Source organism: Nannobrachium achirus (assembly GCF_963921795.1).
Source record: "Nannobrachium achirus genome assembly, chromosome: 3".
NCBI lineage: Eukaryota > Metazoa > Chordata > Actinopteri > Myctophiformes > Myctophidae > Nannobrachium > Nannobrachium achirus.
Genome location: NC_137812.1, coordinates 75,865,997 through 75,892,266, shown reverse-complemented (window position 1 = coordinate 75,892,266; position 26,270 = coordinate 75,865,997). Strand labels below are relative to the sequence as shown.

Sequence of the window (26,270 nt, the reverse complement as noted above, 5' to 3'; positions counted from 1 at the left end):
CCACAGTGGGACGTCCTGGTGACCGGTGCCCATGCGTCTGTCCCCACAGTGGGACGTCCTGGTGACCGGTGCCCATGTGTCTGTCCCCACAGCACCAGTTTGCTGGCTGGCAGATCTGGCTGGCTAGTCTCATTCTCCTGGTGTCTTTGGCAGTGTCCTCTAGTCTCATTCTCCTGGTGTCTTTGGCAGTGTCCTCTAGTCTCATTCTCCTGGTGTCTTTGGCAGTGTCCTCTAGTCTCATTCTCCTGGTGTCTTTGGCAGTGTCCTCTAGTCTCATTCTCCTGGTGTCTTTGGCAGTGTCCTCTAGTCTCATTCTCCTGGTGTCTTTGGCAGTGTCCTCTAGTCTCATTCTCCTGTTGTCTTTGGCAGTGTCCTCTAGTCTCATTCTCCTGGTGTCTTTGGCAGTGTCCTCTAGTCTCATTCTCCTGTTGTCTTTGGCAGTGTCCTCTAGTCTCATTCTCCTGGTGTCTTTGGCAGTGTCCTCTAGTCTCATTCTCCTGGTGTCTTTGGCAGTGTCCTCTAGTCTCATTCTCCTGGTGTCTTTGGCAGTGTCCTCTAGTCTCATTCTCCTGGTGTCTTTGGCAGTGTCCTCTAGTCTCATTCTCCTGGTGTCTTTGGCAGTGTCCTCTAGTCTCATTCTCCTGGTGTCTTTGGCAGTGTCCTCTAGTCTCATTCTCCTGTTGTCTTTGGCAGTGTCCTCTAGTCTCATTCTCCTGTTGTCTTTGGCAGTGTCCTCTAGTCTCATTCTCCTGGTGTCTTTGGCAGTGTCCTCTAGTCTCATTCTCCTGGCTGCTGTTTTATCGCTCACCCTTGGTATTTATTCCCTCACACAATATTTCACATTCTACTGGTCTCAAGACATTTTTATCGTCAATGCATTTTGTTTTTGCCTCAATGTATCTCTATGACCTCGTTCACATAGTTAACACTTCACCTGCCTCTCTATGGCCTCGTTCACATAGTTAACACTTCACCTGCCTCTCTATGGCCTCGTTCACATAGTTAACACTTCACCTGCCTCTCTATGGCCTCGTTCACATAGTTAACACTTCACCTGCCTCTCTATGGCCTCGTTCACATAGTTAACACTTCACCTGCCTCTTACTTTGAAGGGATGCTTGGTGCCTTCGTGCCGTGCCGTTTCCTCCGAAGGCCGCCGCTATTATTTTGAAGGGCCGGGCGGGGTTGTTTTTGAGCAGATGGATTATCACTTTACTTCAACGTTTACGTCATCTAGTCACATGACAGTGTGGGCCCAGAAAAATGTCGAGTGCAGTTTGTACTGTAAACATGCCAGCCTTGGGATCAAAATGTATTTTTTTGAGTAAATGAAGTCTCTTCATGGGAAGATCAATGGATCTACCATGGAGGAGCTTCACATTCTGTCCTATTGGTTGGCGGTTAAACCCCGCCCCTTTGTCTCATCACGGCTTCCCCCTGGCTAGTCGGGGGATATCTTAAAAAGTCCTGGAATAAATTCCTTACCAAAACATTTCTTCACCAATGTGTTTGTAAAGGTGTCTAGTAACACATCCCACAAAGACTGAAATGCAGTTTCCCTAGGAACATCTTTGACAGCTAGGGTAATTCTGGGTCTCATTCACTCACTATACAATCACTCCCAAAAAAATATGCTTTAAGTGGGATGTGAGGGGTCTAACTAGATGTTTTTAATTATTCTGAATCCATTGCAAGCATTTGTTTTGCACAAAAAAAAACATTCATTGGGCTAAAAACAGCCCATAAAATGATGGTTTAGTGATGAGTCGTCACTTTTCACAGTGGTATGGGGGTCCATTTCTAGCCCAGGGAATGTTTTTGTGCAAAAAAAAAAATGCTTGCAATGGATTCAGAATAATTAAAAACACCTAGTTAGACTCCTCACATCCCACTTAAAGCATATTTTTGGGAGTGTTTTCCCCTATAGTATAGTGTATAGTCAGTGAATGAGACCCAGAATTACCCTAGCTGTCAAAGATTTTCCTAGGGAAACTGAATTTCAGTCTTTGTGAGATGTGTTACTAGACACCTTTACAAACACATTGGTGAAGATTTTTTTTTGGTAAGGAATTTATTCCAGGATTTGACACTATTTCTGAAGATATCCCCCGACTAAACCTTCCTTATGAAAACCTCTTCCCTTAAAGAGACGGTGCCATAGTTTTGTACTTGTTCTGCTTTTCATGTGTCTAGGAGGTTGACAGTACTTCATTAGACCCCCTGGTGTGGTTGTTATGAGCAATTATGTATTCCCTCTGTATTTGGGGTTTCTTCCTGGAGGCTGACACCTTGTGGGTCAAAAGTGCCGATCCAAAAACAGTGATTAAATGACATCATATAATCATCCCCTCCCCTTTTACCATTCACCCAAAACTGTGGGTGTGGCTAACTTCAGCTGGGTCACCACCCACCATGACAACCAGGCATACTTAATGAACTGGTGGGTGTGGCCACATAAAAACATAATTTTAACTTGTTCTGTACACTCTGTACACCCCCAGGTAAAGGATGAGGAATGTTCCTTAAATGTGTGTCGGTGGCTTATAAGGTTTTGGTGAAGTTTACAGACGATCTTATCTTATTAAATCATAAACACTTTGTTTTCACTCGCTAGTTTAAATATATATATTTTTTAATCGTGATATGCGTATGTTCCCACATTAATGATAAAGTAGGCTTTGTTTCTAGGCTTTCTATTGGTTGTAGCGAGTGAGGACCCGCCAATAGCATGCGTTTGATTCATTTACGTTCTCCTTACTGGAGCGGACATAGAAAGATGGCGGATTTGCAATCGCTGATAAAATGGGCTTCGCTTACGGCCAGCAGAAACCAATGGCGTCACGGCGCTCATTTCTGGTATACAGTCTATGGCAAGGGTCTTCAACGGGGGGTCCGGGACCCCTAGGGGGTCCTCAGAGTTACTACAGGGGGTCCTCCAATTATTTTGGCTCCTTTTTTATTGCGACCGTTAGGTCGCAGTTACTATCAAAACCTCGATCAGCTGTCTGTCAGTCTGTCTGTCACACGTCACACTTTTGCCCTGCTCATATCTCCGCAACCGTTGCCCCGATCCATGCTCACATGGCCCTCTTCTAGCGCCACCATGAGGCCGATTCTTGCAAAACCCATTTTTGGACACTGCTCCTACACATTTTGCCCTAAAATTACGCTGCGACCTGACGGTCGCTTATTTCCCGATTAGGGAGTCTTACTGCTATTAACCACTTGAATCCTAACGTCTATATCCTGAGAACTCTAGCCAAGAATGGCAGATCTTCATCTGGTAGATCTGCTATTTCTGAAAGAGGTTTGGTGTAGAGGCGAAAAAGAGAAGACTAATTACAGAGTGAAAGGTCAAGTTTATTAAGTATTGACGGTTCAAGTGGTTAAATATCTGAAAAATACAAATTGACATGAATCCAAATTCACTGATGATTGTGCTGTCAAACAATGAAACTATATGGAATCTATGAACAGGTTGTGGGGGTCCCTGCTTCATCTCTCTCTCAGCTAAGGGGTCCTTGGCCTGAAAACGTTGAATGAAGACCCCTGGTCTATAATGGACCAGGTCACCTCTGGGACAACCAGATCTTAATTTATTGTTGTGTGGGACACAATCAACACAATACTGAGTTATTTTTGTGTTCAATCTGTGTTATTAGATATTTTAGTATTTCAGCCGATTTCAGCATGCTACAACTGGTCATATGATGCAAAATGCATCATATGACCAGTTGTAGCATGCTGAAATACTAACATATCTAAAAACACAGATTGAACAAAAAAAATAACTCTGGATTGTGTTGATCGTGTCCCACACAACAATAAAATAAGATCTGGTTGTCCCAGAGGTGAACTGGTCCTTTAACCCATGATCCCACGGGTGCTTGATCTGACCTCCCATGATGGTTTCACACTTTTCCAAAGCGCTCGACGCGCCTGCGTCTCTTGGCCTCGGCCGCCTGCTCGGCGTTCCCCTCAGAGGAGGCGGCGGTGAGGCTTCCGAAGGCGAACCTGGCCTTCCTCTTCCTCAGCCTCTCGTCGCCCTCGGCCCTCTGCAGGACGTCCGACACGGCCCCGAAGCGCTCGACGCGCCTCTTCATCTGGTCCAAGCTGGCGGGAGCAGATCCACTGTTGTTGTTGTTGATGTTGTTGTTAGCGCCCCCTGCTGGCGACCCAGAAGAGGGAGGGCTCTTCTGAGACGTGGCGCGGCCGGAGGCCAACGGTAAGCCGAACCTCTCGGCGCGGACGGCCTTCTTGCTGGCTGCCGTTGAGGGCGCGCTGAATCGCTCTACCGCGGGCACCGTGGGCACGTTGAACCGCTGTACCGCGGGCACCGTGGTGGGCAAGTTGAATCGCTCTACCGCGGGCACCGTGGGCACATTGAACCGCTGTACCGCGGGCACCGTGGGCACGTTGAATCGATGTACCGCGGGCACCGTGGGCACATTGAATCGTTGTACCGCGGGCACCGTGGTGGGCAAGTTGAATCGCTTGGCCCGTTGCAGCAGCCTCTGGTCTGAGGACACCGGGGGAGATATCTTCACCACTTTCTTCTCCTCGGACGACCCGGGGCCGCCCTTCTCCTGCTCCATGTCCACGTCTTTGTTGTTGTCGGTGGCGGCTGCGGCGGCGGCGGAAACCTCGTCTTTAGCGAACCCTTCCTCCCCTCCCGTCTTCTCCACCAGAACCTCTTCTTCCTCGTCTCTCACGGCGGCCACGTCTTCTCCTCCTTCCAACTGGTCCACCACGTCTTCCTCCTTCAGGTCCAGGTCTTCCCCGGTAGGCTCCTCCTCCTCCCGGTAGGCCTGCAGGCGTCCGGGCAGCTCTACCCTGCTGCCCGTGGCGTCCTCGCCGCCCTGCCGCAGAGCGGCCGCTTCCATCCGCTGGGGGTCCGCTGCCTCGGCCATGGTTGTCTGTTTTGCTTTGCTTGCTTGCTTGTTTCGCTCGTTCGACGAAAGAAAGAAAGGTCGTCTTGTCTGTCCACGCGAAATGAATGAAACGCTAAAACAAAACGCTGAATTTTAAGTTTAATACTTGGTAAGGTCTTTAAGGTGGGGGGGGCAGGCATGGCAGATATGTCCATATATGGTCTTTAAGGTGGGGGGCAGGCATGGCAGATATGTCCATATATGAACTGGACATGCCGTGACGTCGGTACAATTTGCTGTTCATGGTTTGTTTTGTTGTGTGACGTCAGACTAGAGTTCGATCAGCGAGAGAGAACAGGGGGGGGGAGGAGCCTGATCAGCGAGAGAGAACGGGGGGGGGGGGAGGAGCCTGATCAGCGAGAGAGAACAGGGGGGGAGGAGCCTGATCAGCGAGAGAGAACAGGGGGGGGGAGGAGCCTGATCAGCGAGAGAGAACAGGGGGGAGGAGCCTGATCAGCGAGAGAGAACGGGGGGGAGGAGCCTGATCAGCGAGAGAGAAGGGGAAGGGTTCCTTGGGATAGAGAAGCCTATTTCACTCGTGCAATAGGATTACTGTGGTCCCGGATTCAGATGGCGTCTTTCCTGTTTACTGTTAACAGTCAGTTTCCCATTAGTCTCGCGTAGCCAGACAACTATTCCACAATCTCTGAATGCTATATAGAGTCTGGAACGGCAGCTCCCTAACGGCAAGTATCGGAAGTAGCCACTGCTGCACGGAACTGTAGTCCCACTGGAAACATAACAGAAACACAGACAGAGCCATTTGAGCGGCATATTCTTGTTATGAGTGTATAGTTTAAGAACACATTTGAAAACATCATGGAAGTAACACCAACAACACCAGAGAAAGACCAAATAACGCCCAAACAAATGTTGAAAGGAGACATAACGCTTCCAGTAGGACATGTTATTGCTACTGCACCAAGGGAGCGGTTGCGTCACATCCGTTCTATGTCGCACTCATCGTTTCTATTTCCGTGCCCCAGACTGTATGCCGGGAGCATTTGCAAATCGCGTTAGGCAACAGTCAGGCCACGTGAGAATAGTTTCCCATAGCTTCATTTGAGCGTAGTGAGAACAGTTTCCCATAGCTTCATTTGAGCGTAGTGAGAACAGTTTCCCATAGCTTCATTTGAGCGTAGTGAGAACAGTTTCCCATAGCTTCATTTGAGCGTAGTGAGAACAGTTTCCCATAGCTTCATTTGAGCGTAGTGAGAACAGTTTCCCATAGCTTCATTTGAGCGTAGTGAGAACAGTTTCCCATAGCTTCATTTGAGCGTAGTGAGAACAGTTTCCCATAGCTTCATTTGAGCATAGTGAGAACAGTTTCCCATAGCTTCATTTGAGCGTAGTGAGAATAGTTTCCCATAGCTTCATTTGAGCGTAGTGAGAATAGTTTCCCATAGCTTCATTTGAGCGTAGTGAGAATAGTTTCCCATAGCTTCATTTGAGCGTAGTGAGAATAGTTTCCCATAGCTTCATTTGAGCGTAGTGAGAATAGTTTCCCATAGCTTCATTTGAGCGTAGTGAGAATAGTTTCCCATAGCTTCATTTGAGCGTAGTGAGACTAGTTTCCCATAGCTTCATTTGAGCGTAGTGAGAACAGTTTCCCATAGCTTCATTTGAGCGTAGTGAGAACAGTTTCCCATAGCTTCATTTGAGCGTAGTGAGAACAGTTTCCCATAGCTTCATTTGAGCGTAGTGAGAACAGTTTCCCATAGCTTCATTTGAGCGTAGTGAGAACAGTTTCCCATAGCTTCATTTGAGCGTAGTGAGAATAGTTTCCCATAGCTTCATTAAGCTTCATTTGAGTCTCGCGGGCAGACACAGCTATGAGCCGGAAACACAGATAAAGGTGCCTTTTTTGTTTCTCGTTCAAATGTGCTGCTGAGCCAATCACAAGGAGGCTCTAGGAACACTGAACTAGCCTAGCCAATCACAATGAGGCTCTGGGAGCACTGAACTAGCCTAGCCAATCACAATGAGGCTCTAGGAACACTGAACTAGCTGGAGGCGGAGCTTCAGTCTGACATTGTCCCATTGGGTGGAGATTTCAAAGGGGAGGGGATTTGAAATTTGAAATTCCCAATCACAAGAGATCTGGTGGGAGGGGTTGTGTTTGACTTGTGTTGACACAAAAACATCCCCCCCCCCCCCCCCTCCCCTCTATGACAGGCATCAAACAGGTCGTTGTCTTTGATGCTAACGAGGTGTGCACACACAACCCCCCTTTGAAGTTCAAAGGGAGCAATTAAGAGCTTTGGCTGAGCTCCCCCTTCCTCCTCTGTTTCTGTTGATTTTCAATAGTTAGACCCACCCCCTCCTCCGAGGCTCTGACTCTCATTGGCTGGTGTTGCCTCAGACCAAATCAGGTAGAGGTTCATTATGCAACACCTAGTCTGGGATCACTTCACTTTTCGAGGTTTGATCTGGGTCGAGAGAGGAAACCACTTTACATCATGTTGTAGTCCTCAAAGGACTACAGTTTGCCAGAACTATCAAACCGGATTCAGTTTGAACCCAGAATGATTCCCCTGCGCTCAAGGACATACTTTTAGGGCCTACCTAATAAACTCATTGATGCGGAGTAGTTTTGCTTTTGAAAAATGTGTTTGGTATGTGCATCTTTTAGTCCAACTGTTAGCGACTGGCAAGACTACACTAGGCTACTCAAGCGTTTTAATAGGGATTGGGGAAACAAACGGAGGGAACCAAATCAAAGCGACGCCGCTTCTTCTAGTGGTTTCCGCGCTTTAGGCGGAAACCAAACGGCCTGTTGTGAACGAACACCAGGCTTTCTCTCAGAAAGCCTGGTGGGCGAGGTTATGCAACACCAGACCAAGAGAAGCAATCCACTCAGAGAGTGGGCGGGTCTATGGGCTGGAGCCTGGAAACCAGAGCGATGTGCCACAGCTATAAACTAGACTGGAAACCAGAGCGATCTGCCACAGCTATAAACTAGACTGCTCTCTTTCTATTGGCTGGAGCCTGGAAACCAGAGCGATCTGCCACAGCTATAAACTAGACTGGAAACCAGAGCGATGTGCCACAGCTATAAACTAGACTGGAAACCAGAGCGATGTGCCACAGCTATAAACTAGACTGGAAACCAGAGCGATGTGCCACAGCTATAAACTAGACTAGAAACCAGAGCGATGTGCCACAGCTATAAACTAGACTGGAAACCAGAGCGATCTGCCACAGCTATAAACTAGACTAGAAACCAGAGCGATGTGCCACAGCTATAAACTAGACTGGAAACCAGAGCGATGTGCCACAGCTATAAACTAGACTGGAAACCAGAGCGATCTGCCACAGCTATAAACTAGACTGGAAACCAGAGCGATGTGCCACAGCTATAAACTAGACTGGAAACCAGAGCGATGTGCCACAGCTATAAACTAGACTGGAAACCAGAGCGATCTGCCACAGCTATAAACTAGACTGTAAACCAGAGCGATGTGCCACAGCTATAAACTAGACTAGAAACCAGAGCGATGTGCCACAGCTATAAACTAGACTGGAAACCAGAGCGATCTGCCACAGCTATAAACTAGACTGGAAACCAGAGCGATGTGCCACAGCTATAAACTAGACTGTAAACCAGAGCGATGTGCCACAGCTATAAACTAGACTGGAAACCAGAGCGATGTGCCACAGCTATAAACTAGACTAGAAACCAGAGCGATGTGCCACAGCTATAAACTAGACTGGAAACCAGAGCGATCTGCCACAGCTATAAACTAGACTAGAAACCAGAGCGATGTGCCACAGCTATAAACTAGACTGGAAACCAGAGCGATCTGCCACAGCTATAAACTAGACTAGAAACCAGAGCGATGTGCCACAGCTATAAACTAGACTAGAAACCAGAGCGATGTGCCACAGCTATAAACTAGACTGGAAACCAGAGCGATGTGCCACAGCTATAAACTAGACTGGAAACCAGAGCGATGTGCCACAGCTATAAACTAGACTAGAAACCAGAGCGATCTGCCACAGCTATAAACTAGACTAGAAACCAGAGCGATGTGCCACAGCTATAAACTAGACTAGAAACCAGAGCGATCTGCCACAGCTATAAACTAGACTAGAAACCAGAGCGATGTGCCACAGCTATAAACTAGACTGGAAACCAGAGCGATGTGCCACAGCTATAAACTAGACTGGAAACCAGAGCGATCTGCCACAGCTATAAACTAGACTAGAAACCAGAGCGATCTGCCACAGCTATAAACTAGACTGGAAACCAGAGCGATGTGCCACAGCTCTAAACTAGACTAGAAACCAGAGCGATGTGCCACAGCTATAAACTAGACTGGAAACCAGAGCGATGTGCCACAGCTATAAACTAGACTAGAAACCAGAGCGATCTGCCACAGCTATAAACTAGACTAGAAACCAGAGCGATGTGCCACAGCTATAAACTAGACTAGAAACCAGAGCGATGTGCCACAGCTATAAACTAGACTAGAAACCAGAGCGATCTGCCACAGCTATAAACTAGACTAGAAACCAGAGCGATGTGCCACAGCTATAAACTAGACTGGAAACCAGAGCGATGTGCCACAGCTATAAACTAGACTGGAAACCAGAGCGATCTGCCACAGCTATAAACTAGACTAGAAACCAGAGCGATCTGCCACAGCTATAAACTAGACTGGAAACCAGAGCGATCTGCCACAGCTCTAAACTAGACTGGAAACCAGAGCGATGTGCCACAGCTATAAACTAGACTGGAAACCAGAGCGATCTGCCACAGCTATAAACTAGACTGGAAACCAGAGCGATCTGCCACAGCTCTAAACTAGACTGGAAACCAGAGCGATGTGCCACAGCTATAAACTAGACTAGAAACCAGAGCGATGTGCCACAGCTATAAACTAGACTGGAAACCAGAGCGATCTGCCACAGCTATAAACTAGACTGTAAACCAGAGCGATGTGCCACAGCTATAAACTAGACTAGAAACCAGAGCGATGTGCCACAGCTATAAACTAGACTAGAAACCAGAGCGATCTGCCACAGCTATAAACTAGACTGGAAACCAGAGCGATCTGCCACAGCTCTAAACTAGACTGGAAACCAGAGCGATGTGCCACAGCTATAAACTAGACTGGAAACCAGAGCGATCTGCCACAGCTATAAACTAGACTGGAAACCAGAGCGATCTGCCACAGCTCTAAACTAGACTGGAAACCAGAGCGATGTGCCACAGCTATAAACTAGACTAGAAACCAGAGCGATGTGCCACAGCTATAAACTAGACTGGAAACCAGAGCGATCTGCCACAGCTATAAACTAGACTGTAAACCAGAGCGATGTGCCACAGCTATAAACTAGACTAGAAACCAGAGCGATGTGCCACAGCTATAAACTAGACTAGAAACCAGAGCGATCTGCCACAGCTATAAACTAGACTGGAAACCAGAGCGATGTGCCACAGCTATAAACTAGACTAGAAACCAGAGCGATGTGCCACAGCTATAAACTAGACTAGAAACCAGAGCGATGTGCCACAGCTATAAACTAGACTAGAAACCAGAGCGATCTGCCACAGCTATAAACTAGACTAGAAACCAGAGCGATGTGCCACAGCTATAAACTAGACTGGAAACCAGAGCGATGTGCCACAGCTATAAACTAGACTGGAAACCAGAGCGATCTGCCACAGCTATAAACTAGACTAGAAACCAGAGCGATCTGCCACAGCTATAAACTAGACTGGAAACCAGAGCGATCTGCCACAGCTCTAAACTAGACTGGAAACCAGAGCGATGTGCCACAGCTATAAACTAGACTGGAAACCAGAGCGATCTGCCACAGCTATAAACTAGACTGGAAACCAGAGCGATCTGCCACAGCTCTAAACTAGACTGGAAACCAGAGCGATGTGCCACAGCTATAAACTAGACTAGAAACCAGAGCGATGTGCCACAGCTATAAACTAGACTGGAAACCAGAGCGATCTGCCACAGCTCTAAACTAGACTAGAAACCAGAGCGATCTGCCACAGCTATAAACTAGACTGGAAACCAGAGCGATCTGCCACAGCTCTAAACTAGACTGGAAACCAGAGCGATGTGCCACAGCTATAAACTAGACTGGAAACCAGAGCGATCTGCCACAGCTCTAAACTAGACTAGAAACCAGAGCGATGTGCCACAGCTATAAACTAGACTAGAAACCAGAGCGATCTGCCACAGCTATAAACTAGACTGGAAACCAGAGCGATGTGCCACAGCTATAAACTAGACTGGAAACCAGAGCGATGTGCCACAGCTATAAACTAGACTGGAAACCAGAGCGATCTGCCACAGCTATAAACTAGACTAGAAACCAGAGCGATCTGCCACAGCTCTAAACTAGACTAGAAACCAGAGCGATGTGCCACAGCTATAAACTAGACTGGAAACCAGAGCGATCTGCCACAGCTATAAACTAGACTAGAAACCAGAGCGATCTGCCACAGCTATAAACTAGACTGGAAACCAGAGCGATGTGCCACAGCTATAAACTAGACTGGAAACCAGAGCGATCTGCCACAGCTATAAACTAGACTAGAAACCAGAGCGATGTGCCACAGCTATAAACTAGACTGGAAACCAGAGCGATCTGCCACAGCTATAAACTAGACTAGAAACCAGAGCGATCTGCCACAGCTATAAACTAGACTAGAAACCAGAGCGATCTGCCACAGCTATAAACTAGACTAGAAACCAGAGCGATGTGCCACAGCTATAAACTAGACTAGAAACCAGAGCGATGTGCCACAGCTATAAACTAGACTAGAAACCAGAGCGATGTGCCACAGCTATAAACTAGACTAGAAACCAGAGCGATGTGCCACAGCTATAAACTAGACTAGAAACCAGAGCGATGTGCCACAGCTATAAACTAGACTGGAAACCAGAGCGATCTGCCACAGCTATAAACTAGACTGGAAACCAGAGCGATGTGCCACAGCTATAAACTAGACTGGAAACCAGAGCGATGTGCCACAGCTATAAACTAGACTGGAAACCAGAGCGATGTGCCACAGCTATAAACTAGACTGGAAACCAGAGCGATCTGCCACAGCTATAAACTAGACTGGAAACCAGAGCGATGTGCCACAGCTATAAACTAGACTGGAAACCAGAGCGATCTGCCACAGCTATAAACTAGACTGGAAACCAGAGCGATCTGCCACAGCTATAAACTAGACTGTAAACCAGAGCGATGTGCCACAGCTATAAACTAGACTAGAAACCAGAGCGATCTGCCACAGCTATAAACTAGACTAGAAACCAGAGCGATGTGCCACAGCTATAAACTAGACTAGAAACCAGAGCGATCTGCCACAGCTATAAACTAGACTAGAAACCAGAGCGATGTGCCACAGCTATAAACTAGACTGGAAACCAGAGCGATGTGCCACAGCTATAAACTAGACTAGAAACCAGAGCGATCTGCCACAGCTATAAACTAGACTAGAAACCAGAGCGATGTGCCACAGCTATAAACTAGACTGGAAACCAGAGCGATGTGCCACAGCTATAAACTAGACTGGAAACCAGAGCGATCTGCCACAGCTATAAACTAGACTAGAAACCAGAGCGATCTGCCACAGCTATAAACTAGACTAGAAACCAGAGCGATGTGCCACAGCTATAAACTAGACTGGAAACCAGAGCGATCTGCCACAGCTATAAACTAGACTGGAAACCAGAGCGATCTGCCACAGCTCTAAACTAGACTAGAAACCAGAGCGATCTGCCACAGCTATAAACTAGACTGGAAACCAGAGCGATCTGCCACAGCTCTAAACTAGACTGGAAACCAGAGCGATGTGCCACAGCTATAAACTAGACTAGAAACCAGAGCGATGTGCCACAGCTATAAACTAGACTGGAAACCAGAGCGATCTGCCACAGCTCTAAACTAGACTAGAAACCAGAGCGATCTGCCACAGCTATAAACTAGACTGGAAACCAGAGCGATCTGCCACAGCTCTAAACTAGACTGGAAACCAGAGCGATGTGCCACAGCTATAAACTAGACTAGAAACCAGAGCGATGTGCCACAGCTATAAACTAGACTGGAAACCAGAGCGATCTGCCACAGCTATAAACTAGACTGGAAACCAGAGAGATCTGCCACAGCTATAAACTAGACTAGAAACCAGAGCGATCTGCCACAGCTATAAACTAGACTGTAAACCAGAGCGATGTGCCACAGCTATAAACTAGACTGTAAACCAGAGCGATGTGCCACAGCTATAAACTAGACTGGAAACCAGAGCGATCTGCCACAGCTATAAACTAGACTGTAAACCAGAGCGATCTGCCACAGCTATAAACTAGACTGTAAACCAGAGCGATGTGCCACAGCTATAAACTAGACTGTAAACCAGAGCGATCTGCCACAGCTATAAACTAGACTGGAAACCAGAGCGATCTGCCACAGCTATAAACTAGACTGGAAACCAGAGCGATGTGCCACAGCTATAAACTAGACTGGAAACCAGAGCGATCTGCCACAGCTATAAACTAGACTGTAAACCAGAGCGATCTGCCACAGCTATAAACTAGACTGTAAACCAGAGCGATGTGCCACAGCTATAAACTAGACTAGAAACCAGAGCGATCTGCCACAGCTATAAACTAGACTAGAAACCAGAGCGATCTGCCACAGCTATAAACTAGACTGTAAACCAGAGCGATCTGCCACAGCTATAAACTAGACTGTAAACCAGAGCGATGTGCCACAGCTATAAACTAGACTAGAAACCAGAGCGATCTGCCACAGCTATAAACTAGACTGGAAACCAGAGCGATGTGCCACAGCTATAAACTAGACTGTAAACCAGAGCGATCTGCCACAGCTATAAACTAGACTGTAAACCAGAGCGATGTGCCACAGCTATAAACTAGACTGGAAACCAGAGCGATCTGCCACAGCTATAAACTAGACTGTAAACCAGAGCGATCTGCCACAGCTATAAACTAGACTGTAAACCAGAGCGATCTGCCACAGCTATAAACTAGACTAGAAACCAGAGCGATGTGCCACAGCTATAAACTAGACTGTAAACCAGAGCGATCTGCCACAGCTATAAACTAGACTGTAAACCAGAGCGATGTGCCACAGCTATAAACTAGACTGGAAACCAGAGCGATCTGCCACAGCTATAAACTAGACTAGAAACCAGAGCGATCTGCCACAGCTATAAACTAGACTAGAAACCAGAGCGATCTGCCACAGCTATAAACTAGACTGTAAACCAGAGCGATGTGCCACAGCTATAAACTAGACTGTAAACCAGAGCGATGTGCCACAGCTATAAACTAGACTAGAAACCAGAGCGATGTGCCACAGCTATAAACTAGACTAGAAACCAGAGCGATCTGCCACAGCTATAAACTAGACTGGAAACCAGAGCGATGTGCCACAGCTATAAACTAGACTAGAAACCAGAGCGATCTGCCACAGCTATAAACTAGACTAGAAACCAGAGCGATCTGCCACAGCTATAAACTAGACTGGAAACCAGAGCGATGTGCCACAGCTATAAACTAGACTAGAAACCAGAGCGATGTGCCACAGCTATAAACTAGACTAGAAACCAGAGCGATCTGCCACAGCTATAAACTAGACTAGAAACCAGAGCGATGTGCCACAGCTATAAACTAGACTAGAAACCAGAGCGATGTGCCACAGCTATAAACTAGACTGGAAACCAGAGCGATCTGCCACAGCTATAAACTAGACTAGAAACCAGAGCGATCTGCCACAGCTATAAACTAGACTGGAAACCAGAGCGATCTGCCACAGCTATAAACTAGACTGGAAACCAGAGCGATCTGCCACAGCTATAAACTAGACTGTAAACCAGAGCGATGTGCCACAGCTATAAACTAGACTGGAAACCAGAGCGATGTGCCACAGCTATAAACTAGACTGGAAACCAGAGCGATCTGCCACAGCTATAAACTAGACTGTAAACCAGAGCGATCTGCCACAGCTATAAACTAGACTAGAAACCAGAGCGATGTGCCACAGCTATAAACTAGACTGTAAACCAGAGCGATCTGCCACAGCTATAAACTAGACTGGAAACCAGAGCGATCTGCCACAGCTATAAACTAGACTGTAAACCAGAGCGATGTGCCACAGCTATAAACTAGACTGTAAACCAGAGCGATCTGCCACAGCTATAAACTAGACTGGAAACCAGAGCGATCTGCCACAGCTATAAACTAGACTGTAAACCAGAGCGATGTGCCACAGCTATAAACTAGACTGTAAACCAGAGCGATCTGCCACAGCTATAAACTAGACTGTAAACCAGAGCGATCTGCCACAGCTATAAACTAGACTGTAAACCAGAGCGATGTGCCACAGCTATAAACTAGACTAGAAACCAGAGCGATGTGCCACAGCTATAAACTAGACTAGAAACCAGAGCGATGTGCCACAGCTCTAAACTAGACTAGAAACCAGAGCGATGTGCCACAGCTATAAACTAGACTGTAAACCAGAGCGATCTGCCACAGCTATAAACTAGACTGTAAACCAGAGCGATCTGCCACAGCTATAAACTAGACTGTAAACCAGAGTGATGTGCCACAGCTATAAACTAGACTGGAAACCAGAGCGATGTGCCACAGCTATAAACTAGACTAGAAACCAGAGCGATGTGCCACAGCTATAAACTAGACTGTAAACCAGAGCGATGTGCCACAGCTATAAACTAGACTAGAAACCAGAGCGATGTGCCACAGCTATAAACTAGACTGGAAACCAGAGCGATGTGCCACAGCTATAAACTAGACTAGAAACCAGAGCGATCTGCCACAGCTATAAACTAGACTGTAAACCAGAGCGATCTGCCACAGCTATAAACTAGACTGTAAACCAGAGCGATCTGCCACAGCTATAAACTAGACTAGAAACCAGAGCGATGTGCCACAGCTATAAACTAGACTAGAAACCAGAGCGATCTGCCACAGCTATAAACTAGACTAGAAACCAGAGCGATCTGCCACAGCTATAAACTAGACTGGAAACCAGAGCGATCTGCCACAGCTATAAACTAGACTGGAAACCAGAGCGATGTGCCACAGCTATAAACTAGACTAGAAACCAGAGCGATCTGCCACAGCTATAAACTAGACTGTAAACCAGAGCGATCTGCCACAGCTATAAACTAGACTGTAAACCAGAGCGATCTGCCACAGCTATAAACTAGACTGTAAACCAGAGCGATCTGCCACAGCTATAAACTAGACTGGAAACCAGAGCGATGTGCCACAGCTATAAACTAGACTAGAAACCAGAGCGATCTGCCACAGCTATAAACTAGACTGTAAACCAGAGCGATGTGCCACAGCTATAAACTAGACTGTAAACCAGAGCGATCTGCCACAGCTATAAACTAGACTAGAAACCAGAGCGATCTGCCACAGCTATAAACTAGACTGTAAACCAGAGCGATCTGCCACAGCTATAAACTAGACTAGAAACCAGAGCGATGTGCCACAGCTATAAACTAGACTAGAAACCAGAGCGATCTGCCACAGCTATAAACTAGACTAGAAACCAGAGCGATGTGCCACAGCTATAAACTAGACTAGAAACCAGAGCGATGTGCCACAGCTATAAACTAGACTGGAAACCAGAGCGATCTGCCACAGCTATAAACTAGACTGGAAACCAGAGCGATCTGCCACAGCTATAAACTAGACTGTAAACCAGAGCGATGTGCCACAGCTATAAACTAGACTGGAAACCAGAGCGATCTGCCACAGCTATAAACTAGACTGTAAACCAGAGCGATCTGCCACAGCTATAAACTAGACTAGAAACCAGAGCGATGTGCCACAGCTATAAACTAGACTGTAAACCAGAGCGATCTGCCACAGCTATAAACTAGACTGTAAACCAGAGCGATGTGCCACAGCTATAAACTAGACTGGAAACCAGAGCGATCTGCCACAGCTATAAACTAGACTGTAAACCAGAGCGATGTGCCACAGCTATAAACTAGACTGTAAACCAGAGCGATCTGCCACAGCTATAAACTAGACTGTAAACCAGAGCGATCTGCCACAGCTATAAACTAGACTGGAAACCAGAGCGATCTGCCACAGCTATAAACTAGACTGTAAACCAGAGCGATGTGCCACAGCTATAAACTAGACTGTAAACCAGAGCGATCTGCCACAGCTATAAACTAGACTGTAAACCAGAGCGATCTGCCACAGCTATAAACTAGACTGTAAACCAGAGCGATCTGCCACAGCTATAAACTAGACTGGAAACCAGAGCGATGTGCCACAGCTATAAACTAGACTGGAAACCAGAGCGATGTGCCACAGCTATAAACTAGACTGTAAACCAGAGCGATCTGCCACAGCTATAAACTAGACTGTAAACCAGAGCGATGTGCCACAGCTATAAACTAGACTAGAAACCAGAGCGATGTGCCACAGCTATAAACTAGACTAGAAACCAGAGCGATGTGCCACAGCTCTAAACTAGACTAGAAACCAGAGCGATGTGCCACAGCTATAAACTAGACTGTAAACCAGAGCGATCTGCCACAGCTATAAACTAGACTGTAAACCAGAGCGATCTGCCACAGCTATAAACTAGACTGTAAACCAGAGTGATGTGCCACAGCTATAAACTAGACTGGAAACCAGAGCGATGTGCCACAGCTATAAACTAGACTAGAAACCAGAGCGATGTGCCACAGCTATAAACTAGACTGTAAACCAGAGCGATGTGCCACAGCTATAAACTAGACTAGAAACCAGAGCGATGTGCCACAGCTATAAACTAGACTGGAAACCAGAGCGATGTGCCACAGCTATAAACTAGACTAGAAACCAGAGCGATCTGCCACAGCTATAAACTAGACTGTAAACCAGAGCGATCTGCCACAGCTATAAACTAGACTGTAAACCAGAGCGATCTGCCACAGCTATAAACTAGACTAGAAACCAGAGCGATGTGCCACAGCTATAAACTAGACTAGAAACCAGAGCGATGTGCCACAGCTATAAACTAGACTAGAAACCAGAGCGATCTGCCACAGCTATAAACTAGACTGTAAACCAGAGCGATCTGCCACAGCTATAAACTAGACTAGAAACCAGAGCGATCTGCCACAGCTATAAACTAGACTGGAAACCAGAGCGATGTGCCACAGCTATAAACTAGACTGTAAACCAGAGCGATCTGCCACAGCTATAAACTAGACTGTAAACCAGAGCGATCTGCCACAGCTATAAACTAGACTGGAAACCAGAGCGATGTGCCACAGCTATAAACTAGACTAGAAACCAGAGCGATCTGCCACAGCTATAAACTAGACTGTAAACCAGAGCGATCTGCCACAGCTATAAACTAGACTAGAAACCAGAGCGATGTGCCACAGCTATAAACTAGACTAGAAACCAGAGCGATGTGCCACAGCTATAAACTAGACTGTAAACCAGAGCGATCTGCCACAGCTATAAACTAGACTGGAAACCAGAGCGATCTGCCACAGCTATAAACTAGACTAGAAACCAGAGCGATGTGCCACAGCTATAAACTAGACTAGAAACCAGAGCGATGTGCCACAGCTATAAACTAGACTGTAAACCAGAGCGATCTGCCACAGCTATAAACTAGACTGTAAACCAGAGCGATCTGCCACAGCTATAAACTAGACTGGAAACCAGAGCGATCTGCCACAGCTATAAACTAGACTGTAAACCAGAGCGATCTGCCACAGCTATAAACTAGACTAGAAACCAGAGCGATGTGCCACAGCTATAAACTAGACTAGAAACCAGAGCGATGTGCCACAGCTATAAACTAGACTGTAAACCAGAGCGATCTGCCACAGCTATAAACTAGACTGGAAACCAGAGCGATGTGCCACAGCTATAAACTAGACTGGAAACCAGAGCGATCTGCCACAGCTATAAACTAGACTAGAAACCAGAGCGATCTGCCACAGCTATAAACTAGACTGTAAACCAGAGCGATGTGCCACAGCTATAAACTAGACTGGAAACCAGAGCGATGTGCCACAGCTATAAACTAGACTAGAAACCAGAGCGATCTGCCACAGCTATAAACTAGACTGGAAACCAGAGCGATCTGCCACAGCTATAAACTAGACTGTAAACCAGAGCGATGTGCCACAGCTATAAACTAGACTGTAAACCAGAGCGATGTGCCACAGCTATAAACTAGACTGGAAACCAGAGCGATGTGCCACAGCTATAAACTAGACTGTAAACCAGAGCGATCTGCCACAGCTATAAACTAGACTGGAAACCAGAGCGATGTGCCACAGCTATAAACTAGACTGGAAACCAGAGCGATGTGCCACAGCTATAAACTAGACTGTAAACCAGAGCGATCTGCCACAGCTATAAACTAGACTGGAAACCAGAGCGATGTGCCACAGCTATAAACTAGACTGTAAACCAGAGCGATCTGCCACAGCTATAAACTAGACTGTAAACCAGAGCGATCTGCCACAGCTATAAACTAGACTGGAAACCAGAGCGATGTGCCACAGCTATAAACTAGACTGTAAACCAGAGCGATGTGCCACAGCTATAAACTAGACTGTAAACCAGAGCGATCTGCCACAGCTATAAACTAGACTGGAAACCAGAGCGATGTGCCACAGCTATAAACTAGACTGTAAACCAGAGCGATGTGCCACAGCTATAAACTAGACTGTAAACCAGAGCGATCTGCCACAGCTATAAACTAGACTAGAAACCAGAGCGATCTGCCACAGCTATAAACTAGACTAGAAACCAGAGCGATGTGCCACAGCTATAAACTAGACTGTAAACCAGAGCGATGTGCCACAGCTATAAACTAGACTGTAAACCAGAGCGATGTGCCACAGCTATAAACTAGACTGTAAACCAGAGCGATCTGCCACAGCTATAAACTAGACTGTAAACCAGAGCGATGTGCCACAGCTATAAACTAGACTAGAAACCAGAGCGATGTGCCACAGCTATAAACTAGACTAGAAACCAGAGTGATCTGCCACAGCTATAAACTAGACTGGAAACCAGAGCGATCTGCCACAGCTATAAACTAGACTGGAAACCAGAGCGATCTGCCACAGCTATAAACTAGACTGGAAACCAGAGCGATCTGCCACAGCTATAAACTAGACTAGAAACCAGAGCGATGTGCCACAGCTATAAACTAGACTAGAAACCAGAGCGATGTGCCACAGCTATAAACTAGACTGGAAACCAGAGCGATGTGCCACAGCTATAAACTAGACTAGAAACCAGAGCGATGTGCCACAGCTATAAACTAGACTGTAAACCAGAGCGATCTGCCACAGCTATAAACTAGACTAGAAACCAGAGCGATCTGCCACAGCTATAAACTAGACTGGAAACCAGAGCGATCTGCCACAGCTATAAACTAGACTAGAAACCAGAGCGATGTGCCACAGCTATAAACTAGACTGGAAACCAGAGCGATGTGCCACAGCTATAAACTAGACTAGAAACCAGAGCGATGTGCCACAGCTATAAACTAGACTGGAAACCAGAGCGATGTGCCACAGCTATAAACTAGACTAGAAACCAGAGCGATCTGCCACAGCTATAAACTAGACTGGAAACCAGAGCGATCTGCCACAGCTATAAACTAGACTGGAAACCAGAGCGATCTGCCACAGCTATAAACTAGACTGGAAACCAGAGCGATCTGCCACAGCTATAAACTAGACTAGAAACCAGAGCGATGTGCCACAGCTATAAACTAGACTGGAAACCAGAGCGATCTGCCACAGCTATAAACTAGACTGGAAACCAGAGCGATGTGCCACAGCTATAAACTAGACTAGAAACCAGAGCGATGTGCCACAGCTATAAACTAGACTGGAAACCAGAGCGATCTGCCACAGCTATAAACTAGACTGGAAACCAGAGCGATGTGCCACAGCTATAAACTAGACTAGAAACCAGAGCGATGTGCCACAGCTATAAACTAGACTAGAAACCAGAGCGATGTGCCACAGCTATAAACTAGACTGGAAACCAGAGCGATCTGCCACAGCTATAAACTAGACTAGAAACCAGAGCGATGTGCCACAGCTATAAACTAGACTAGAAACCAGAGCGATGTGCCACAGCTATAAACTAGACTAGAAACCAGAGCGATGTGCCACAGCTATAAACTAGACTGGAAACCAGAGCGATGTGCCACAGCTATAAACTAGACTGGAAACCAGAGCGATGTGCCACAGCTATAAACTAGACTGGAAACCAGAGCGATGTGCCACAGCTATAAACTAGACTGGAAACCAGAGCGATGTGCCACAGCTATAAACTAGACTGGAAACCAGAGTGATGTGCCACAGCTATAAACTAGACTGTAAACCAGAGCGATCTGCCACAGCTATAAACTAGACTGGAAACCAGAGCGATGTGCCACAGCTATAAACTAGACTGGAAACCAGAGCGATGTGCCACAGCTATAAACTAGACTGTAAACCAGAGCGATCTGCCACAGCTATAAACTAGACTGCTCTCTTTCTATTGGCTGGAGCCTGGAAACCAGAGCGATCTGCCACAGCTATAAACTAGACTGGAAACCAGAGCGATCTGCCACAGCTATAAACTAGACTGCTCTCTTTCTATTGGCTGGAGCCTGGAAACCAGAGCGATCTGCCACAGCTTTAAACCAATATAGCTATATAGCCAATCAGGGACCAGCATTCTTTGGTGATGTCACCATCATCAAGTGCGACCTGATATAAACAGAGATACGCGACAGACACGCGACCCAACGCAAGTAAAGAGGAATAGCTCTGGGCATAGTTTTAAAGGTGATACACCATGAAATTTCACTTTTCCTATTTTAAAACCTTTTTTGGGGGTCCCACTAGCACCTTCTATCCTCACAAAGTCCCATTTCTGACCGTTGTGTCTTTCTCTGGTTTTGGGAAGGCGGAGGTTAAAAGCATCCCACGGGTTCTCAAAACAGGCTGTCCAGATTTGCTGCTGTCGATGACATCATCGACGGCCGTTTTTGAAGAAAAAAAAGTTCAGGCCAAAATGAGAGGCTCTCTATTCAGGAGTGGTAATTTAGCCTCAAACCTTTTGAAAAACGTTTTTGGGACATAAACAATATGACATAAATACTTTTTAAATGCATGGTGTATCACCTTTAATGTATAATTATCTGCTGTGTGTGTGTGTGTGTGTGTGTGTGTGTGTGTGTGTGTGTGTGTGTGTGTGTGTGTGTGTGTGTGTGTGTGTGTGTGTGTGTGTGTGTGTGTGTGTGCGTGCGTGCGTGCAGGGATCTGAAGCTGGACAATGTGATGCTGGATGCAGAGGGTCACATAAAGATCGCAGACTTCGGCATGTGTAAAGAGAACATGTTGGACGGGGTCACCACCAAGACCTTCTGCGGGACCCCCGATTACATCGCCCCCGAGGTACCCCACCCTGTGTGTGTGTGTGTCAGGGGTAGGGGCATAGTTCTACCGATTTAAAATGACTCCAATAGGGAAGTAAAACTTCCTATGATTGGCAGCTAGTTGCGCTGTTTTCCCCCCCGGCCGATCAAAAAAGAATTGTGCTCCATTGGATCCCATTCATTTTCCCCTTTCGTTTTCTAACCTTAATTAACATTTTCATGAATACTGTATGGTTCCTATCGCTAGTTAAACATTGCCTTTCAATCACCATCATATTTGTTTTTTCGAAATGTGGTCCAATTTATTTTAAAATAAATGATAAAGTTGCGGGGGGGCGTGGCCAACTAAACTGATACCAGCCGGCTGTGTTCTTCTTCGTGTGCTGTATTTCAGGAGGCTCCGACCACATTCTCCCATGTATCCCTGCGGTTGCACGTGACTGTTGGCAGCCAATAGCCTCCTCTGGTGCCTTTACAATTCTATGATGGCGACACCCATTCCAAGGGGTAGAAAGGGCCATTTGCGCTGCATAGAAACCAATGGCTTCGCATCGTTCATATTTTTCTACAGTCTATGGTCAGGGGTCATCAATATTATATGTCTGTATATCAGGGGTGTTGTTGGCTGGATTATTCATGAAGCATTCCCGGAACAGATGATTGGCCACTAGTTGCGCTGTTTTCCCCCCGCGAGGTACCAAAAAGAATATTTCTCCATTGGACCCCATTCATTTTCTAACCTTAATAAACATCGTCATAAATACTTTATGGGTCCTGTCGCTAGTAAAAAACTGCCTTTCAATCACCATGATATGCGTTTAGTGCAAATATGGTCCCATTTATGTTAAAATTGATGATAAATTTGTGGGGGGCGTGGCCAACTAAACTGCTGTGTTCTTCTTCGTGTGCTTTATTTCGGGAGCACATTCTCCCATGTATCCCTGCGGTTCCACGTGACCGGTGGCAGCCAATAGCATTCCTTATGATTCCTGGGGTACCATTCAAACAATGATGGCTACTCCCATACAAGGGACAAAAAAAGCGCAATTTTCGCAGCATAGAAAGCAACGGCTTCGCACCGTCCATGTTTTTTTAAAAGTCTATGCCAGGGGTTCCCAAACTTTTTTGTCTCAGGGCACCCCATGAATATTTTTTTAATCCGAGGCACCCCTACATTATAATTTTCACTCCCAGCACCTTCGTTTTGTATTTATCATCTATACAATGTACTAAACTAGTGAAAACAGCCGATCTACAAGCACACAACGCCTCACATTGCGAGGCGTTGTGTGCTTGTAGATCGGCTGTTTTCACTAGTTTTGTGCGACCGCCTTGTATGATGAAGCAGGGCTTTGCTTTACCAAAAGACGTACACATTTGAAACTTGGAGATACGAGGTTTCTGCCCGACGGTGACGATATTTTAGTGATTATGTTGTGAGGAAAACGTTGAGATAACAGCCATTTTGGTTAGAACTGACTGAAAATAACTTTGTACTTCAAGTTTAAAATGATAGTAAATATGTTTTCAAGTGTCCAAATAAATTCAAAATATTATCAAATGATCTCGCGGCACCCCTGGACTGCCGTCGCGGCACCCCAGGGTGCCCCGTCACCCACTTTGAAAACCCCTGGTCTATGATGTATACACTGTAACCATTATAATGTTGTTATTTTGATAAATACGACCCATTAGTGAATGTCAAACTCTCCAGGTACGACACGTGTTCATTTAAAGAAATATTACAGGCATTTTACTGCTGTTTTTGGTGAGGAATAGCTTCAGTTAAAAAGTGAGATGATGTTCGTCCAGACGCAGGAATTTCAACTTCTCTGGGAGGTGTGAATGTCAGCCTCTGTGGGGGGTATTTATATGCAAATATCGTGGCCAATGGCATTGTAATACTAAACAATAGGATTTAATGGTGATGTTAATGTGAAAAAAGAACAGGAAAACTAATTATAACATTTTTTTTTAAATGATTTAAAAAATGTTGCCAAGCCAAATGTTGCAGCTTTAGCACCACACCACACTGCACCATACAAAAATGTCTACATGTTCCATTACACAAATGTACCCCTATCGGTAAGAAACAAATTGACCCTTTTAACTGTGATTATGTTAATGGCAGCGTCGCTTCGTGTGCCGTGATTTTGTCAAGATCGACAATAAAACCCAACACAAAATACACTACTCGTCGTTAACGCGACACACCCGTGGACGCGGTCGGGGAGGGAGAGCGAGGCAGACCAAAGCTCCACATTTGATACACTAAATGGTAGATGGTGCATTTATATAGCGCTTTTACAGAGTTGGGTGTAACGCGTTACTGTAATAATAATACTTTTTCCGGTAACGAGTAGTGTAACGGTACTACTCCTCCGAAATAGTAATAACACTACAAATACTGCCTGGTTGCGTTACACCCAAAAAAATAATCTCTCAGTTGAACACATTTTAAATGTGTGAAACTTTTCCACCCATTTTATATGAGTAAATTTATATATGGGATATATGTAGTCCCAAGTCAAATCTACATTCAATGCAATGCATGTTGTTCAATTAGTCCAACTCATTTTCATTAACTTAAGCCAAGTTAATTATATGAACTTAATTAATTTACGTTTGTCCAACTCAAACAAATGTTAACGTAAATGTGTTGGTTCAACTCATTTTTATGGAATTAAGCTAAGATAAATAAAATACTTTTACATTTACATAAGAAGAGTTCGGTTTCAGGTTTTCTTCTGGATGATTTGTTTCAAGTTTTACAATATCAACATACAGATGCATAATGGATATATGCAATAGCAGTGATTATTGAATAATCAGAACATTTAAGAGAAAACCAACGCAATAACCTCAAAGTTACCATGAGTTCTTCTCTTTTAGCCTAGCATGGGGAGGGAGCTCAAGCTTAAACTAGCAGCCTAGCAGTTAGGGTTAGGGTTAAGGCTCAAATACTGACAAATCAAATTCTGACATATGACAGTCATCTTGCCAAGGCAGACACATATATGATACATTTAGCATTTTTAGCTCCCGAAAGCTTAAACATTTCCCTGAAAACCTAGAAAAATGCTGTTCCCAGCATGCTTTGCATAACATGTGACCAACTTATTTGACCAATCAAGGGAAAGGGCTGGAGTCACTTCTCAGATCTGTAAAATGTACTTAATAAAATTGAGTTGGATTCAAACAATATTCTCAGAATGATTTCAGCCTTAAAAACTACTCAATAAAATTGGTGAGAGGCGTGGTTTATGGGACTCTGGGAGTTTTCATTGGAACTCATTTTCAATGTGTTTTTAAATTCCATTACTAAGATTTGAGTTACATGAATGTAATATAAATGCATAATGTTAAATGAATAGATTTTGTATAAGCACTATTAATTACATTTGAGTTGGAACAATTTAATAAAAATGCATATATTGTAAATGTATATATTTAAGGTAAGCACGATTAATATTTGTTCAGTTACATCAATTCAATACATTTGCATATATTATAATTAAATACATTTAAATAAAGCCAACATAATGTAAATGTATCACATCTGGCACTATTAATAATATTTGAGTTACATCAATTAAATGTATATGCTTATGCCTTGAAGTGAAGTAATTAAATAAAGCAAACATAATTTATATGTGTCACATTTATAGGGGGGTTGAATCAGTTTTTTGGGTGTACTCGCTACTCGCTACTTTCGTGCTCCTGCTTCTGCCTTCAGCAGGAACCGATTGTAAACATCACCACTTGTCTTTTAGAACATTGGAACTGTCATTTCACTAAAATAACTATCCAGAGAAAAGGTAATCAAACACAAGTCAGTCAGTGCAGCAGGTCACGGTGACTTGCCTGCAATCAACAGCAGCAGCCAGC

At 45.4% G+C, this 26,270-nt stretch overlaps 1 protein-coding gene across 1 annotated transcript in view; it reads left to right on the top strand.

Moving 5' to 3' along the window:
* Positions 1-26,270, top strand: part of LOC308281192 (protein kinase C beta type-like) — a 130,064-nt gene that overhangs the window by 91,414 nt on the left and 12,380 nt on the right. Inside the window, 1 exon segment of the mRNA XM_080721311.1 lies at positions 22,263-22,401. Within this exon segment, the coding sequence (XP_080577437.1) occupies positions 22,263-22,401 (139 nt within the window).